The sequence below is a fragment of the Delphinapterus leucas genome, chromosome 7, assembly GCF_059928025.1.
Source record: "Delphinapterus leucas isolate spDelLeu-1000000601 "Yukka" chromosome 7, BTC_Dleu_Yukka2, whole genome shotgun sequence".
NCBI classification, from domain to species: domain Eukaryota; kingdom Metazoa; phylum Chordata; class Mammalia; order Artiodactyla; family Monodontidae; genus Delphinapterus; species Delphinapterus leucas.
Window position 1 is genome coordinate 41,938,297 of NC_143135.1, and position 19,109 is coordinate 41,957,405.

Here is a 19,109-nt window from a genome sequence, read left to right on the forward strand (position 1 = left end):
TTTTTGACCTAGTTTTGATTGTTCTGCTCTAATTTGCAACAACTTTATTAATATCAAGACAGCATCACTGCCATCACTCATAAATTTACATCTGCTTTTTAGCCACGAAAGAATGTTGCCAATGACAAATACTGTACTTTGCAGATCATTCTAGGAAAACCTGAAGATAGTTTTAATGTATTTTGGATCTTCTTTCCACTGAGTATTTCTTTACCTATTCTAAAGTTGTTCAATTCAACACCTCTCTTGTATTTCAATATTTAACATACAGGGTTAGAAACATAATAGACAACTGAATCCACAGAAAATTCCCTACATGTAACTCAGATCCTGATACACTATAACTGGAAGATACCTCACTTTTATTTTTTTGAGCAGTTGATTAAAGTTCTGGAATCAGCATCTTCTTTATACATAAATACTCAAATCCTGAACTCTCTAATCAAAGGCTCCACTATAATGCCAATGTAGTTAAAAAAATGAATATTTTATAGTATATTTCACTATAATTGTGGTAAAGACAGTAGGATTACTTTATTTAAGTTTGTGGGGTTTCAATAAAAAAGAAAAGAAAGGCCATAACAACTATAATAGAAAGTTTTCCATTTGTTAACTTTTGTTTTAAATTCTCAACCTTAAAAATTAGTCAAAAACGGTAATTACCATATTATAAGCTGAATAGGAAGCTGAGATAGCTCAAGCAGTTAATTTTCTAGAAGCATCCTAGGTTTTTTCATATAAAACTGCACAATCCACTTAAAGCAAAACATTTAACCCTTAATCCCCTATAAAACTCACCTCCAAGTTTTTAACGGGGAGAGAAGGGCTCAATTTCAGCTTATAATAACAATGACAACCTTGACGCTGGACATTTCCTATATTATGGGATTCTGGAGGATCAATGGCCCAATCAGATGAGATCCACAGTTAGTCTCCCCAAATATGCTTAATTTCTAAGAAATGTCCTAGCATCCTGGCTGTTATTGTGATTAATCAGGTTAGTAATTCTAAAGGTAAAGCTCATGCTAGCGACTTTTTGTCTCTCCAGCAAGCTTCCACCACCTTACCAATACATAGTGTATTTACTGCTATTCTTCTTACCACGGTTTCTGACCTGTCAACCTGAGTGCAAGATCGAGCAATAATGCAGGTACTGTATGTCTGACACCCTTCCAATAATGAAGCAATAAGTTGTTGGAATACAACTTAATATTGGGGCGCCTGAATACTTGGTTTAAAGGATTCATCTTGAAGGAATGATTTAGATAATATCCTGTAGGAAAAATAAGCGTCAAAGCATTTTGAATGTTATTTGTTATTCAGAAAAAATAACCTGAAGTTAGACCTAGAATTCAGCACATGACAATAATTTATCATCCAAACTTTAGAACAGAGTGAATTATAACACTACCTTCGCTTTTCTGACAAATTCTTAAATTCAAGAGTCTTCTCATTCACAAAAGGCCATTAAGCCTTATCATAAGCATAAACAGAGTTAATATGCATTTTAGCGTAAGCATGGGTTGCTTAACAGTCAGAGGAACAGATAAGACAGAGCTAGTCACCATTACCTTGGGCTTCTTCCAGTCATCCTGAGGTAGATATCATACAGGAATGCTGGGGCCTTATGGCTTACAGCAATCCAGTAATGATATAAAAGGTGATTGGAGGTTAGATTTACATTGGGCCGTCTGAAGGCCTGTTCGAGAGGATTCCTCTTGAAAGTGGAAATTACATGGTATTCTGAGGAAGAAAAGTTGTGTAACAGCTTTGATAATAACCATGTAATGAAGTTTTGAAAAAAAAACAAAAACACGTTTTTACAAAGCAAAATATTTTACCAAAGATGTAACAGTTTGCTCATTTAAAAAACAAAGTTTTCTATTTTCTATAGTAGCTAAGAGAATATGGGTATTAGACTGCTGAACTCAAATGATTTTAGAACTGCCACTATTTATGAATTTTAATTAGATGAATGAATTTTTGCTAAAATTCACTCTTAAGAATCCTTTTAATGTTTTACCTACATCAGTTTACAATGTCAGTTTCTATATTTCACCTCTCATGATAGCTTCTTTCTTTCTGTTCCTCTTTCCAGATTCTTATTACTGTACTTACTTAAAAAAGAAAAGGGAAACCATCATCCTTTGCTTGTGAATAATTAAGTTGCTCACATTAACATATATCAACAAGCTTAAAACAGCCTCAAATTAACTTCTGTTGTAATTTATTTAGGTTATGCAATATCAAAATAATCAAATCTATTATCATGTACGTTAATACTTCAATGGAAATGTATACTGGAATATTCACTAAAATAAAGCTCAACTTGATTTTTGCTAAACTTTATAACACAATGAAAGACTACAAAAAACCTAACTCATTAAAGTGTTTTAAAATTCTTAAAAGAATACAAATTATCATAAAATTAAAAGCACCCTAGATTTTCTTTTTCTTATATGCTCTAACAGTCAATCTTTCAATTGAAATAAAAATGCCATAAAAAACCCGAGGATGAAAGACAAAGATTTACTTTAAAATCAAATCGCTCCTCAAGGGTAACAAAAATTGTTCAATTAGAGGTAAAATAAGACCTAGTACTAAATCAACACTGTAAATACATTTTACTTTAAATTTGAAAACATAAACCAACAACTTAAAAAAGATTCAATTTAAGTAGGCCTTTAAGTTATACTATTCCTATTCTAAAACAAGTAACATAGCATATACACTACCTGCTGTGAATCTGTGAATTTAAACAGATATAATAAATGTAATAGAAAATATTCTGGCAACATGTATTCTACTTGCTAATTCCTTCAGTTATTACTCTTAGGACAACTAGCTATCTCCTATAATATACCAACTCTTGTAGTTGGAAGTGATACTGCCTGTGAACAGGGAACATCAGGATTGAGAGTACCCACGAGGGAGGAAAAAAGCATTATTTCCATACCACGAGTATCTATAGGCGTTGCTGCAGATGGCAGCAGAGAAATAGTAAGGGTCAGACAAGGGTGGGATGAGGAAGGAATATACAGCAGGATATTTTAAAATTTATGAAACATTATTAAGGACCAAAAGGCAGTACTAGTAGATATTCTAACATGGCAATTAAAGTAAGAATAAATTGGTAACTGGTGGCTTTAATGCCTCATGGGTTATTCTAACGTAAAAACTCAGTGAACATTTTAAGTTCATTAAAATTTATTCTAACATTCAAAAACACAGGTAAAATCATACCAACTTCACCCCAGTGGAAAGGATTAGTGCTGCCTGTTGTACAATTATACACCATGATGTTTCTTGGTCTGCAAAGACAAAGATCAAAGCAATGAAACATAAAAAGAGGCTAAACTTAACCAATCTAAATCTTACATGATACTTAAGTAGGAAGAAATGAGGATGATGGGTACCTCTGCTACAGTGAATATTTAAAATATTACCTTTAAAGGATTAATTTTTGTGCCTGAACGACTATTTACACTACCCTTTTTCCCTATTCTACCAAAAAAATTATTTATAAAAAATAATATAGACTTCATATTTTCTTCTTTGTATTAGCAGGAGTGTCTGCTTTTCATGCGAGGAAAAAGAACAACAAACAACCTCAGCTCTTCCTATCTCCTTCCCATTTTCAGAGGCTCTAGCTGAAACAATTATGAATTGAGTTCCCTTTCACCAGAAACAATATATTCATATAATCATATCCCTCCTTTTTAAGATATAAAATACTGACTTCAAAAGTAAGGGCAGTTTATTATTTAGAAAAAAAGTTATTAAGAAGCTTAGGTGTTTAGGCTTAGGTGTTACCTGTAAATGCTACTACTCTCTTTTAAAAGGAGGCCCATGAGTTGATTGAAGTGCTCTAGTGTGCATGTTTGATATATGTAAGCCATTCTCTGCGAATTTTAGCTCTTTATATATGCCAAGTTTATACCAAGTTCTAGTTTGGATTTTAAAAAAAACATGTTTTTTTTTTAAATTTCTAATGACCTTGTCCATCCTGTGGGCAGTACACAAGAATTTATGTTAATTCTTAATAATTGCGGACGGAACCACTTCATCGCCTATTTAAACCACCTCTTGCAGTTTAAAGTGATAATGCCTATATAATATTGGTATGGGTTAATAAACTGATAAATATCAGTTATGAGGGATTATTTAACATTAGTATTCCCATCTCAGTTACTATATATTTAACAAGTGACACTGTCATCTCATATACCTATTAACTCCGGAATACCAGGCTGCCGCAAGACTCATGTTGACAACTACATCTACAGGAACAAGATCTGCAAGGGCATTGTTGGAGGCACGCATTGTTCGAAGAATTCCTTTCCCTGCCTTTGTTGAAATTAAAAACAACACCTTAAGATATATAAGCCAAAGAACATATACACAATATACAGATACACAGAAAACAGAAAAAAAGTACAGAATATTCAATAAAACAAAAGGCTTACTTACCGCAATAAAGAGACCACTTGGTCCATTAAAGTTATCAATCCATCCCTAATACCAAAAATTAAAAAAAGGGAGGGAGCTTAGAAATATTATGAAACTAGAGATTTATCATTTGAAATCTATAACTCCACATACATACTTGGTAGTTTTCTTCTAAAAACTAAAAAACAGACTAGATTCAGGCCAGAATATTTCTCCCCATCTTAAATAGAAGCAGTCTTCCTCTGAGATTGCAAATGACTAAGTAAAATAGTTTTCAAAGGGGTACCTACTCTTCCATTAACTCTCTGCAAAGAGAATTTTATATCTGTCACATATTTTAGCTAACTGATGACTGTTTAAGTTTGATTTTGTGCTATTTACTAAGGCAGCAGCCTGAGACTGAGGGAAATGGTAAATCCTCCTCAAAATTACTGAATAAAACAGAATAATGCCAAAGCAACAGAAGAGATACTATCATTTACTACCATTACAGAGACCTAAGTTTTTCCTAAATCAATTTATCTCTTATGTTTTCTCTTATTTCAGGGATTCACAAATACCATAATGCCTTGCTTTTCTACAGCAGATCACAGAAATCTCTTATCTTCCTTAGCTTGTAATCTATACAGGGAGGAGTCAACCTCTTGGAAGGCCTGCCTCTTTTTGGTACTAAAAAGCAAATGAAATAAAATAAGATCTGAATATTCTCATCTCTATTTCCTTCACCTCTGCAAGGGAAACTAATCTGCAAAGAATTTTAAACTCCAACAAACGTTGGCGTGTCAGAGTCCAATCCCTCATCAATCATGAAGAAAACTCATGGTCTCCTTTGACTCCAGACAGCACCATAGCCTTCGATTTAATTTTCAATTAACATTTTAAAAATTGATCTGCATATGTATACATACAGTATTACATTAGAAATAAAAGTACCAATAAGAGTGTCTCTTTCTACAAACGGAAACAACTTTGCCATAGTAAGCCATGTTCAGTAAACAAAACCTGCTCATAAAAAATTGCCAACTCTTTTTGTACAGAATTATGCCTTAAAATTCCCAATTCCAATTATTTACAAAGATTTCTAACAACTTACTGGAAAAGGTTCTTTCCAACTGGCACCAACAATTGATGGCCTTACAATCGCCACATTTAGCTTTGCTCCTTCTTGTTGTACAACATATTCTGCCAATGCTTTTGTGTATATGTATGTATTAGGTCTGTCTCCTATCAATTTTGGTGTGATGTCATTTACTAGGCCATCATCCATCCACCTGGTAAACAAAGAAATTGCATGCAAAAATATTTTCGGATGTTTTACTATAAAATGAAAAAACACTTTGCATATTTCAAACATATCTGTTGCTCTGACTCAAGTGATCTGACAACAACTTTTACTAAAAAAATGGAAATTAGCTTTACTTTCATTAAATATCAACCAGAACTCCATTATCTCTTATATCCAGTTTCTATACCCACAAAGGTCTGAAAACCAAGAGTTCTTTAATAACTCATATGGTAGGTAGCAAAAGTGAATCAGAACTGATTTATGGTCTTTTTTTTTAAAAAAAACATCATTTAGTTGTACGTATTCATATACTTCATATGTGTTTGATGAGGGGTGCTACCCCGAATCCAGTTGAAGTTATTTCATATTACACAATACATAGATTATATTTCCTTTCTAAAGTCTAAATAAATTCCAAAATACATCTGGCCCCAAGGGTTTCAGATTAGGAATTACAGATTTGTGTATAATCACCATAACAGCATAACATGTAAATTATATATTTTAAATGAACATACATTTACAATCAACATAAAAGGTCTAGTAATCTAAATATTTAAGGTGAAGCACTAAAACTCGTTATGCTCTCACTAGCAACACTAACAAATACTGGGGTAAATGATAAAAATAAATTGAACCGTGCTATAAAAATTCAATTAGCAACCTACTGTGAAGTCACAAAATTCCTCCAATTCTCTCAGTGTCTCTGAAGAAAAGTTCTACTATGATAATCTGGAAGAGGAGGGTGATACGCTAGGTGATCTCTATAGTCTTTTCCAGTCTAAATTTCTAATTCCAAAACATTATGTACTTGTTTTCAGATAGTTTTTCTTCCTGTCTGTAATACAATGCATACTTGTATGCATACTAAGTACTCTATCAGTGCACAAATGATACCCATACTAACTGATAAGGATGCATAAAATGGAGACTATCAAGATAAACTTTCTTCTGTATGTAGAAGTACTTTTTGCATGTAGAAGGAAAAGAACACTAACAAAATTGAAGGGAGGTTGCTACTCAACTTAGGAAAAATTCCATAGTGGAGATGAACTTTGAAAAATGGAAGAGAGAGCTGCTATATTAAAAAAAAAACAAGGGCTTCCCTGGTGGCACAGCAGTTGAGAGTCCGCCTGCTGACGCAGGGGACACGGGTTCATGCCCCAGTCCGGGAAGATCCCACATGCTGCGAAGCGGCTGGGCCTGTAAGCCATGGCTGCTGAGCCTGTGCATCCGGAGCCTGTGCTCCACAACAGGAGAGGCCACAACGGTGAGAGGCCCGCGTACCGCAAAAAAAAACCAAACTAGCTAAACCGAGGAAAGACTTTTAGAGTCAGTAAGCCTCATCACTGGAGTGAGTTTACAGAGCCAATCTATGAGTTATCCTAAAATTATCTGTTGGCCAGTTGGTCAGATTTCTTTGTAAGCAAAGAAAGGAAATAATAGAATTAGAAGGTTATAGGCTCTTTCTCAGCAACTTCGATGTCTGGCTATACAAACTGCTAATAAGAGAAAAAGTAAAAAGATTTATTAACTTCCACACCCAGCTGTTCCCAGAGATATTAAACACTTCTGCCTACTGACCTGAGGAAAATGAGGTAGACATTTGGGACAATCTAAGAAACGAATTAGAAAACAGAAACCAGGGAACTGCCATAAGAATGTCTCAGTAAGCTCCCATACTTATTAGTTTCCTTACAAATCTGTCCACTTCCTCATATTTCCAGGAAAGCTTTAAAGAAATGGACTTATGTGTTTATTTTAGAAGAAAACTTGGAGAAGGAGCTACCGACATTCTGTAGCACCCTTGGGAAGAAAAGAATTCGACTGAGAAAACAGGGGATGGTAACTGAAGAGCTGAACGTGAATAGGATTCCTTGGAATAAAAGAGACCGAAAAGCAAACAGAATAAAGGAGGAAAAAGCTCACAGGAATATTATATGAGGATTAACAAATATGTGAAGATACGGATACTGGAATTTTCTATAATTATCGTCTATAAAAGACCCTTTATTTATTCTTGCTCTGATCCTGTTTGTTTGTTTCACTCGATGAGAAAGTAAAGGCTGAAGCAAATGAAATCTTGGCTATGCCTATTTGTATCCATCAAATGCAAACATTTCTCAAGTAATAATTGATGACAGGATCCTAGTCCTCAGAAAGATGACAAACAACAACACTAGGAGTATCAATTAAAGGACCATGACTCCTCCGATTCCCTAATAATTCAAGGCCTCTCTGCAGATATACAGTTGACACTTGAAAAACATGGGGTCGGGGCGTTGACTGCGTTGACTGCGCAGTCAAAAATCCACATATAACTCTACAGTCAGCCCTCTGTATCATGGTTCTGCATCAAAAGATTCAACCAACTGCAGACTGTGTAGTACTAGAGTACTTATTTATTGAAAAAAAATCTGTGTATAAGTGAACCCACATAGTTCAAGCCCGTGTTGTTCAAGGGTCAACTGTACTCCATTGGGCAAAAAAAAAGGATAATCTTTTAATAAATTAGACCTTGCTATTAAATAGGCAGTCATTAGTCTCCATGGATATCAGGCACTTCTTAGCAGCTAAGATTGATTCCTTGGAAAAACGGAGACTCTAATACCATGGATGAGTTGTTCAGAGGCTTTCCTCCAACCATCACACCTGGTCAAAAGTGAAAGCTCTACACTGACTTTACACATTGACTTTATGGAGAGTCATTTAGGTACAAATCTATACAATAAAAAGAACACAGTAGATACATAATAATTTGCTGAATAAGGAAGAGGTAAATGTATACATAAGCGTGGGTGGAGATTTAGAGAGAAAGAGATAGAAACTGAAACAGACCAAGAGATACATGTAAATAGATAAACTCGGATCCAAAGTTTGGGGTCAAAGCAAATGTATATAAATTTCAAACAAACGTACTCTAAAGAATCAATCAGCTTCTTGGGATCCACAGGGGGTGGATAGACTACTTCATCAATATGCTTTCGATTGCAGTAGGCATATGCCGTTGATACATGCATGAACACTTCCAGATTCTTCATCTGTTGTGCAAGCAGAATAAGCTGTCGTGTAGCAATCACATTTAACTGAACAGCATCTCTGTAAAAGAAAAAGTGACAATAAAAAATTGGGAAGCTGTGTCATTTTTTCACCTGTTAAAAAAATCTTATTTCCATTTTAGAGCATCAGAGACAGAAAGGGACAAAGAGGTTTTTGTTTCTTTACAACTGATCCCTTAGCTCAGATTTTGTGTGTTATTTCAACATGAAGTACAACCATTCTACCAGCTGTGTTTAAACTTTTTCTGATTATAAAATAAACTTCATATTAGGATTGTAAAAATAAAAGCACAAATTAAAAATTTTAAATTACCCAGAAATAGACACAAATAATTTCAGTCTTTGGCTTTTATGCATACATTTTTGAAGTCATTTTAGACTTCTTTTGCCTCTTGATTTTTGAAAGCATACTGTTTTATGAATGGCTATACCACCAGGAGAAGTAAGAATCATTGAGTAATTTTAAAATACTATGGTAGAGTCATCAATAAGGGTAAAACAGTCAAAGAAAACTCAAAAACATTAAATTATATTAATATATAATCAAGTAAAAGTATGTTTACTTCTCTCTTTATAGCAATTAACCCAAACACCTTTTTAAGGCTACCTTACAAAATTCAAAGGGGTGTTATAATACATTTGTTACAAGAGGCAAATGCAAGACCCCAAGATGATCTATATATTCCCTTCCTGAAGTTTATTTGAGGTAAATAATTTCACAAATGCAAAAGTATATATGCAGAAAAATAATCGATGAAGCATCATCTAGTAATAGCAAAAGCCTAGAGAGCTCAAATATTCACTATGAAATGGTATAATAAAGTAGGTATCTTATCACAACGAAAGAATACAGCCATTAAATAACTGACAACTATAAAAACATGGAAAATCTGTGTGAATAATATTTTTTAAATATATAGATTATGAAGTGAAACAGGATTAAAAACAAGACTCTGGAATAAGACCTGGGTTCAAACCCTGGTTTAGCCTGCCTATCAGCTAGGATCAGGTGACCTTGTAAAGTCATTCAAGCACTCAGGCCTCAATTTCTTCATCTGTAAAGGAGAATACGTAATGGAGACTAACTACTAAGATTTGTATAAAGTTAAATTAAACAAAACAGCTTGCAAGTATTCAGCATTATTCTTAACATAGTCCCAAAATAGGCATTCAATAAATATTACTTAAGGGGTGGATAGTTTTTGCTTTCTATTATACTTTTGTTTATAACTTACTTGAGGGAAAAAAAGTTGAAATACCCCAAACCAGTAATACTGTGAAAAAACTGGCAAAGTAATACACTGTTGGTGACACTATAAACTGATACAACTGATCCGAAAGAGACTAGGACAAAGTACCAGGGATTACAGAAATGACAGAGTTATTAATCTAGTTAACCCACTGAAATTAACTGAGGAAAAACTTGTTCTAACCGTAATTTTTCAAACAGAAAGAAATTAAGATTCCTTAAATTTGTTTTTTGGGTTTTTTGGTTGTGTTTTTGCTTTTGTGTTTTAATTGAAGTATACTTGATTTCCAACGTTGTGTTAGCTTCTGATGTACAGCAAAGTGATTCAGTTATACATATATATTCTTCTTCATATTCTTTTCCATTATGGTTTATTACAGGATATTAAATATAGTTCCCAGTGTATACATTAGGGCCTTGTTGTTTATCCATTCTATCTATAATAATTTGCATCCTCTAGTCCCTAACTCCCAATCCAACCCTCCCCCGCCCCTACCCCTTGGCAACCATAAGTCTGTTCTCTATGTCTGTGAGTCAGTCTGTTTTGTAGATAAGTTCATTTGTGTCATATTTTAGATTCTGCATATAAGTGATATCATATGGTATTTGTCTTTCTCTTTCTGACTTACTTCATGTAATATGATAATCTCTAGGTCCATCCATGTAGTTGCAAATGGCGTTATTTCATTCTTTTTCATGGTTGAGTAATATTTCTCTCTCTCTCTCTCTCTCTGTGTGTACACACACACACACACACACACACACACACACACACACACACACCACCACCACCACCACCACCACATCTTCCCTATCCATTCATCTGCTGATGGACATTTAGGTTGTTTCCATGTCTTGGCTATTGTAAATAGTGCTGCTATGAACACAGGGTTGCATATATCTTTTTGAATTATAGTTTTGTCCAGATATATGTGCCCAGGAGTGGGACTGCTGGACCATATGGCAACTCTGTTTTTAGTTTTTGAGGAACCTGCATATTGTTCTCCATAGAAATTGGCTGCACCAATTTACATTCCCACCAACAGCGTAGGAGGGTTCCCTTTTCTCCACACCCTCAGAAAAATTCCCTATATTTGCTATACTAAGTGAACATGACATAAATTACAGTATAGTAACATGATGAAATATCATATCATGAAAATTATAACTATGAAAAAGTTAGAAATATGGAAATTGTTTCAATAAGTAAAATTACAAATTCTATGTTTACGTTTTATGGAAAACAATGTATTTTCAAAGAGAGACCACAAGAAAATTTTTTTAAAAAATAAAAATAGTTTTGAGTACTTTCTGAAATTCTTACATTTTCAGTATTTAAGAAGAAAAAAATCCAACTGTTCTTTTAAAAGGCCAGGATATGTCACAGATAGAATCTGGTCTACTTGACTGTAAAGTAGTTCTTTGATGCGTATCATATTTGCAAAACAGTGGGAATGGGGAGGGTACTGTTTTCGAAAAGGTATACAGAGAATATCCTGTTACAGGTTTCTGAGGACAGAACAACAAGTTCTGGGTCACTAGGAATAAGAAGTAATTCATGAGAGGAAAAACTCTTGGGACTTATTTTTTCTTTTAATTTAATATTATCTGAGAACCTATGAAAACATACTAAAAGGAAAAAAAAATTTTTTAATGGACTAATTGGGCTGGGATCTTAAAAACATGAGTGTATCTTTTTCCTTCCTTATCTGTTTAAATAGATATCCAGCAAAAAAGACGTTTCACAGAGAGGATACTGTCCACTAGACTATAAGGCAATGTGCTATTTTCTTTTGCATTTGCAAAACAATAGTGGTAGGGAGAGTGATGTTTTGGGAACAGAACACAAAGGATATTTTGTTACAGGTTTCTGAGGATGGTGACAGAATTTCTGGGTCACTGAAAATAAGGAATAACTTGAGAGAGGAAGCACTCCTGAGCTTTGCCTACTCACCTCTTCCCATCCATCCGCACCTGACAGCGCAAACCTGAAGGCATTTTGTGCCCATGTAAATAACTTAGTATCTCTGCCAGGCTAGTATCCTCATTCTGTTTTACTACCATCCAATTTGTACACCTTGAACTTTAGGCTGAGACCCTGAAATGTTAGATCTGAAAGCATTTAGCAGTACCAAACAAACATAAAGTTCTCACTATGTTTTGGTTATGGGTATTCATAAACGCATCTTATATAACACTGGCTTTTTGGGGGGAGAGCAAAAATGAACAAATCTTTGTAATTATGGTCTATCACTAATGTAGACACAGAAACCACTTTAATAAAGGAAAAAGCTCAACTTGAACTGCCAATAAATTTTCTTATTCACCTGTCTTCTATTGACATATTGGGTTGTTCAAAATCTATGCTGATAACACTTTTAAGACCTTAAACCAGAGATCATGCTTTGCTTGACAGACACCTGTGAGCTTATTAAAAATGCAGATTGCTGGCCCTCATCTTCAGACACTTTTTTTTTTTTTTTTTTTTTGCGGTACGCGGGCCTCTCACTGTTGTGGCCTCTCCCGTTGCGGAGCACAGGCTCTGGATGCGCAGGCTCAGCGGCCATGGCTCACGGGCCTAGCCGCTCCGCGGCATGTAGGATCTTCCCGGACCGGAGCACAAACCCGTGTCCCCTGCATCGGCAGGTGGACTCTCAACCACTACGCCACCAGGGAAGCCCTTAAATCACATCTTATATAAGCTCCCCAGGCCATTCTGATCTCTTCCTCATCACTCCCTTCCCCACCTCTGAGAAAATACTACCTACATGAGATCTCATCACTATACTGCTGCTGGTTTTTTTTTAACTTAATGAAGATATAGAAACAGATGTCTATTAAGGGGACAATTAATCAATCAGGGTAGGGGATCCAGTCGTTTGTAATTTAAATCACACCCTAGGCTCTTATTAAAAATGAGGATTCCTGGGTATTATCTCAAAACTAGAGGGTCTGAATTTGGCAAATACAGTCCAAGACTATGCATTTTTAACACATTTTCCAGTAATCCTTAAGATTCATAATACATTCTAAAGTTTGAGAATCCATGCCCTTAGGCTCAACAGTTTCTTGATCTTTTCTAAATCATCTATCTTTACTTCCACTCCTTTCTGAACACCTACTCTCATATTCATACCCTGGGCCCTCTCACCCAAAATTGCTCTAGCTCTAAAATCTCATACTATGAATTTTCCCCAGACCACACTATCTGTCCTCCCATTTCTGCCCTTAAGCCTGTTTTCTGTCCTCATCATGGTCTTTAGCCTCCTGATACTTCTTTACTCTCAAGTCCAATGGCCCTGTTCTACCTTCACTTTCCTTACTAAGAGATACCATACCTATGGTCAACTATTTAAGTAACTCCCTTTATTATCCTCAATATCACTCTCTCCTCAACTTTTGTCAGTATTTCTTTATAATTCCTAATCTTGATATCCATTTTTTCCCACTTCAAGATTTATAGACCACCGTATCTGAAAATAAATGAGCTCTGCCACCTCTCAACTCTCATAGCACTTTAATGTATGCTCTTCAGTAACTCCACATTTTCTATCCTATTTTATGGTTATTTAAGTATATTCCATTTCCTCTAATAGACAATATGGACTTTGCAAATAGGATCTGTGTACAATTTATTTTGATTTCTCCCAAAATACAGAGTATAATGTTGGGAGTAAAATCTGGATTTTCTTGTCCTGGTAGTAAAGGCTCTGAACCATTTTTTATTTGTGGGCTAACTTAAAAAGTGGCTATAAAGAATAATTGTTTTGTAAGTAGTTATTATATGTCAACCTACAGTATTTTAGAATGTTGTAGTATCACCACTTAGACATCAATATCCATTAAAATTGCTCCACAGAAAACAATAATTTCAATTAATGACTAGGATTAGGTCAGTAAATATGCATGCCCTGACAAGGAAGAGAAGAACAATAAATTTTCTTGTTCATCTGTCTACCTCCTTCCACTATGGCATCTCTAGTGAAAGAAGAAAGAATAATAATAAAAAGATTTCCCTTTTGTTAATGGTAACTTTGCTTACCCTGAGGGGAGAAAGAGGCGAGAACATTCCCCAAAAGTATTACACTTTGGTTCTCCTCGTTACTTGGATGAGTTTCACCCTAATGAATGTTGCCTGTTTGTAAAACAATTTCCCCTTCAAAAGCATCTGATTTTCCCTTTGAGGACTATACCATAATTATCAAGTATCTATATACCTTTTTCCTTGAAAACAGTTTCATAAGGCTATGTGAACTCTTTCTTTTGGTTATGAAAAAAATGAAAGCTAGAACTACAGGGAAAAATACCAGTTAGATGGACTATTTCATATTAAAAACCTACCTGTAACCGCACTATCCAAATATAATAACTGGCCAATATTAAAAGATATGTATATAAATACACATTTATGTACATACATATTTTATGAAAATGAGATTATACTATAGTTCTAATAAGATTCTTTTGTCACTTTTGAATCCTGAACACATAATTGCTGCATAAAAAGAAATAAAATGTAAATAAATTATTACCACCAGATAATAAAGGATAAAGTCAAGATTAGAACTAAGGTGTGTAATTCCAAAGCTCACGCCCTCTCCATTATACAGTGCTGCCTCAGCTTCCTCAAGTATAAAATGGATTTGACCATTATATTACATTGGGTAACATTAAGCATGGAATGAAATAATGAGCCAGAAAACACCCTGAAACTATAAAGCATTGTTGGAGGAATCTAAGGGACTATTATAGTGTCCTTACCTGCAATATAGGCAAAACTCACTGTAATGCTTTGGCACTGAACTGTCATGTTATATACACTGTCGATTAAGGTTTACACTTCTACACATAGACAATATGGGGGATAATCTCAAAACTCTTTACAATCAGAATTGAACTTAAAAACATTTTAAGAAGGCCTTCAAGCAATTATGAAACCTAAAGAAGTGTGCACCATTTTAATTGATATAAGACCATACAATTAGATTAACATTATAAAACTGTATATAACATCAAAAAATGCTCTGAATTAAGCAACATTATCTGAAATGTGTATTTGTTAGATTTTTAAAAACATAGTGACCATTTAAAATGCTATTTTTTTCTTGAAATAGGGCACCTTGAAGGAAGTCCAAACCGTTTTTAAAGTAAACCTATATCCAATGTACCCTGCCCTTAACACAGATACCAAAGTTTTAAAACAAAAACAGGGTATGACTTCAATGTATAAGCCATTTCATCTTACTCTGCAAAACCTGAGCCTAACTTTTTAAAATTTTCAGATGAATATGTGTGAAGTAGACAAAGCTGCTGGGGTATACACTTCTGAAAGAATGGAGGGCAGAGGAAATAAACATTATTAGTTGTTAAGACTAATACTCCTACCCAAGGGAAACTTCTCTTTCTTCTACTCCACACTTCCCATTTCTTGCCTCCTCCCTGCCCCATATATAAATTTATGGCAACTTCTAATAAACATATACTAGCTATCCGATGTTTTTAAACTGTTAAGAAGAGAAAGAAAATTCTTTTAATACTCTGTAGGACACAGAATGCTACAATTAACGGAGAGCAAACATTTTCAAAACACTTTCAAATGACTTGACTAAAAAGTAGAATTCAAATTAGATCTTTTAACTGTGCTGCAGTTCAAATATCATATAAATACCTTTACTTACCTCAAGTTTTCATTAAACCTTACTGTAGCTGCACAGTGGAATATAATATTGGTAGACTCTATGATGATCTCTTTATCTTCTTCACTAAGAGCCAGTTTAGGTTGGGTGAGTTCACTGTTGACTGCTATAATTTTCTCCCTAAAATCTGGATTTTCATCTCTCAATCTGTCAAAAAGCTATCAAAGGGGAAAAACATTTTAGGGCAGTATTTTTCAACTTTCTAAAACCCATCATCACCACCTTTTCCTCCCCCAAGGATCACTATTTTTTAAATTTCCACTACGTGAATCCTAAGGTTGCTTAAATTGCTATCATTCTGCATGAAAAACACTCTATGGGGTCCACATTGTTATCCCCATTTTATAGATGAGGAATCTGAGACACAGAGAGGTTAAGTAACTTGCCAAAGGACACAGGGCTGGTAGCTTGCAGAGTTAAATTTTAACTGTCCATGCCTTTGTTGATTAGATATTATCTCTCAGAATAGACATAAGCAGCACAGACATTAGAACAATGTTTAAAATGATCATCCAGGGACTTCCTGGTGGTGCAGCAGTTAAGAATCCACCTGCCAATGCAGGGCACACGGGTTCGATCCCTGGTCCGGGAAGATCCCACATACCGCTGAGCAACTAAGCCTGTGCATCACAACCACTGAGCCTGTACTCTAGAGCCCACGAGCCACAACTCCTGAGCCTGTGTGCCACAACTACTGAGCCTGTGTGCCACAACTACTGAAGCCTGCACACCTAGAGCCCGTGCTCTGCAACAAGAGAAGCCACCGCAATGAAAAGGAGCCCCTGCTCTCCACAACTAGAGAAAGCCTGCATGCAGCAACGAAGACCCAACTCAGATAAAAATAAATAACATTTTAAAAAAAATAAATAAAAAGATCATTCAGATTTCTAAAATCCAAACCTTAATTTATCACTTCATTTTATTTTGCTTTTAGTATCTTTTAGTAGATTAAAATACCATTAATCATACTCTACCTAATATCTTAGGAAAATTTTAAAGGGGAAAACAAAGTAAGTACGTTAAAGGAAAAAGAATTTGGTAAGCAAATGTGAATATGAAGCTGGATAAACGTGAGAAATACATATAGGATTCTAACTTGAAAATAGAAAATTCAATATTCCTTAAGTATACTCAAAGGAATAAATTTTTAACTGGAGAATCAGATCCCAAAATGGTTACAGTATAAAGGTACATTCAATTTTGAGTCAAATTTAATTTTTTATCCCAGATTTTATAGAGGAACACTGATGTCACCTCCAGATCACTGTTCTATTACACCCTGACTCTCCACTCCATTTAAAGTCCATATTTGTAGTTTAAGCAGAGATTCTGAAATCTGGGGAAAAAGTCTATAAAACATATATGGTACTCGCTTTCATCTTCCCAGGTGACTTTTAGTAAGTAACAGTCTTCCCCTCCACCACTGCTAGCTAGTGACTTCAATATTATTGTTTTTTTATATTAATTAATAAAATATTTACTAAGCATTTCAGATGAACTAAGTACCTTCTAGACACTGAGAAAACAAGAATTATGACCTTTGCCTCAGGCTATTTAGAGTCTAATAGGAAAAATTAGACAAGTAAACAGTTAAAATATAATGTTATAAGTAATAAAATAGGGATAATATAAATGTTATGAGACTGTACAGGAGCAACATCTAGCCCTGCTAGTTGGGAAGGACCTGAGATTATAAAGTAGAAGAATAGTGTTTCAGGTAGAGAAAGTAGCATGTATAACCACCTAGAAGTAACACAGCATTAATGTTTGGGAAATTTAAAAAACTCAGTAAGACTTGGCCAATGACTGGAAGAGGGATAAGGAATATAAACTCCACGTGGACAGGGACTAGGTCTATTTTGCTCAGAACAAAGGCCCTAGATAACAGAGTGCCTGGCAAGATAGTGACATGATAAACATTTGTTAAATGAATAAATTCATTAGGTGGAAAACACTGGAAGTGAAAGAAGTACAGCTATGGAGATATGAGTTCAGCTTTGTGAATGCTGAGTATAAAGTGCCAATGAGAACACCCCAGAAGACTGGTCTAGTAGAGATAACTGGCTCTGTGGGTCCTGAGTTCAGGGAAGAAAGAGTCAGACTACTGATACAGATTTTATTAACCACCCAGGTAGCAGCAGTGATGAGCACCCAAGGTCCAGACTATATGAAGCTTTTTCCAAATCTAATTTAAAATACAACCTTTCACCTCACACAAAACAGAAGGTGCTGAGTAATTACCTAAATGGACCTAGTAAGAAGAGATCAAGGCCTAGGACAGAATTCTGAAGAATATTTAAGGGGCTAGCAGAGAAAAAGGAGCCTGAGGAATGACCAGAAAAGTACTTTTAACACACTGAATTCAGACTTTTTCATTCTCCCAGACTGCCAATGACCTTTAATTCCCCTTCATATCAGATATCTCCACCACTACCACCAGTACATGATCACGCTGCTTCACAAATTACATCTCAAATGTGATGCTCTTCCCTTCTTTAGCTACCATCTCTTTATTCAATACCATCTTTTCCAAAGTCTTTAACCCACTGGTACCCCAATTAGTTCCTACTTTATTAAGTCCACTAATGCCCTCTTTAATGTATTTTATTCCCTTTCCAGAATTTATTTCGTGGTCAACTATTTGCACTCCTTGCCAGCAATGAGGTTTACCTTCCCAGAGACATTACTGTAAATCAGTGGTTCTCAAGTTAGGGCAATTTTAGCCCCCAGGGAACATTTGGTGATGTCTGAAGACATTTTTCTTTGTCAAAACTGGGATGGTGAGGAGAGGGAGCTGCTGGCATTCAGTGGGTAGAGGCCAGGAATGCTGACCACCCTACAATGCATAGGACAGCTCCCCATAACAAAGAATTATCTGGCCCAAAATGTGAATAGTGCTGAAGTTGAGAAATTCTGCTATAAGACAATGTCCCACTATAGTATATGCTCTATGCCTATGCTCTTTTATTCCTGTTTCAAAATCATAGAAGGCTCTACCTAAAGGTTTCTTAACAACTTTAAGTGTACATATTCACTGCTACTTGATATAAAAAGAACTCATTTTATTGATTCACCAGAAATGCTATACATAAGTGGGAATGAATGGCCCTAGGAGTAAGTGGTGGGATGTGCCGGGGGGAATTAAAAGCATAAGATAAAATGACAAAATTTTATAGAGTATTTTAGTCAAATATTTATTTAGACAAATATTTGGGGACAAGGCACTTTTATATTGAAAATAATGGCCATATGTTTAGACTAAACTATAAAAGTTCAATAAAATTTCAGGCTTTCAGTAGAAGATAATCATTTTCTTTACAAATCAGACTTACTGGTGAGGAAAAATTTTAGAAGCATTACCCTGGAGACCC

At 35.0% G+C, this 19,109-nt stretch overlaps 1 protein-coding gene across 3 annotated transcripts in view; it reads right to left on the bottom strand.

The window, feature by feature from the left end:
- The window catches only part of FAR1 (fatty acyl-CoA reductase 1), a 72,579-nt gene that overhangs the window by 13,459 nt on the left and 40,011 nt on the right, over positions 1–19,109 (bottom strand). For all 3 annotated transcript variants that reach the window (XM_022555641.3, XM_022555640.3, XM_089915126.1), the window contains 7 exons: positions 15,721–15,896; positions 8,654–8,833; positions 5,543–5,720; positions 4,471–4,515; positions 4,229–4,347; positions 3,244–3,311; positions 1,572–1,743 (listed from right to left, as the gene is read on the bottom strand). In XM_022555641.3, coding sequence (XP_022411349.1) covers positions 1,572–1,743; positions 3,244–3,311; positions 4,229–4,347; positions 4,471–4,515; positions 5,543–5,720; positions 8,654–8,833; positions 15,721–15,896 — 938 coding nt within the window. The remainder of the gene's footprint in view (positions 1–1,571; positions 1,744–3,243; positions 3,312–4,228; positions 4,348–4,470; positions 4,516–5,542; positions 5,721–8,653; positions 8,834–15,720; positions 15,897–19,109) is intronic.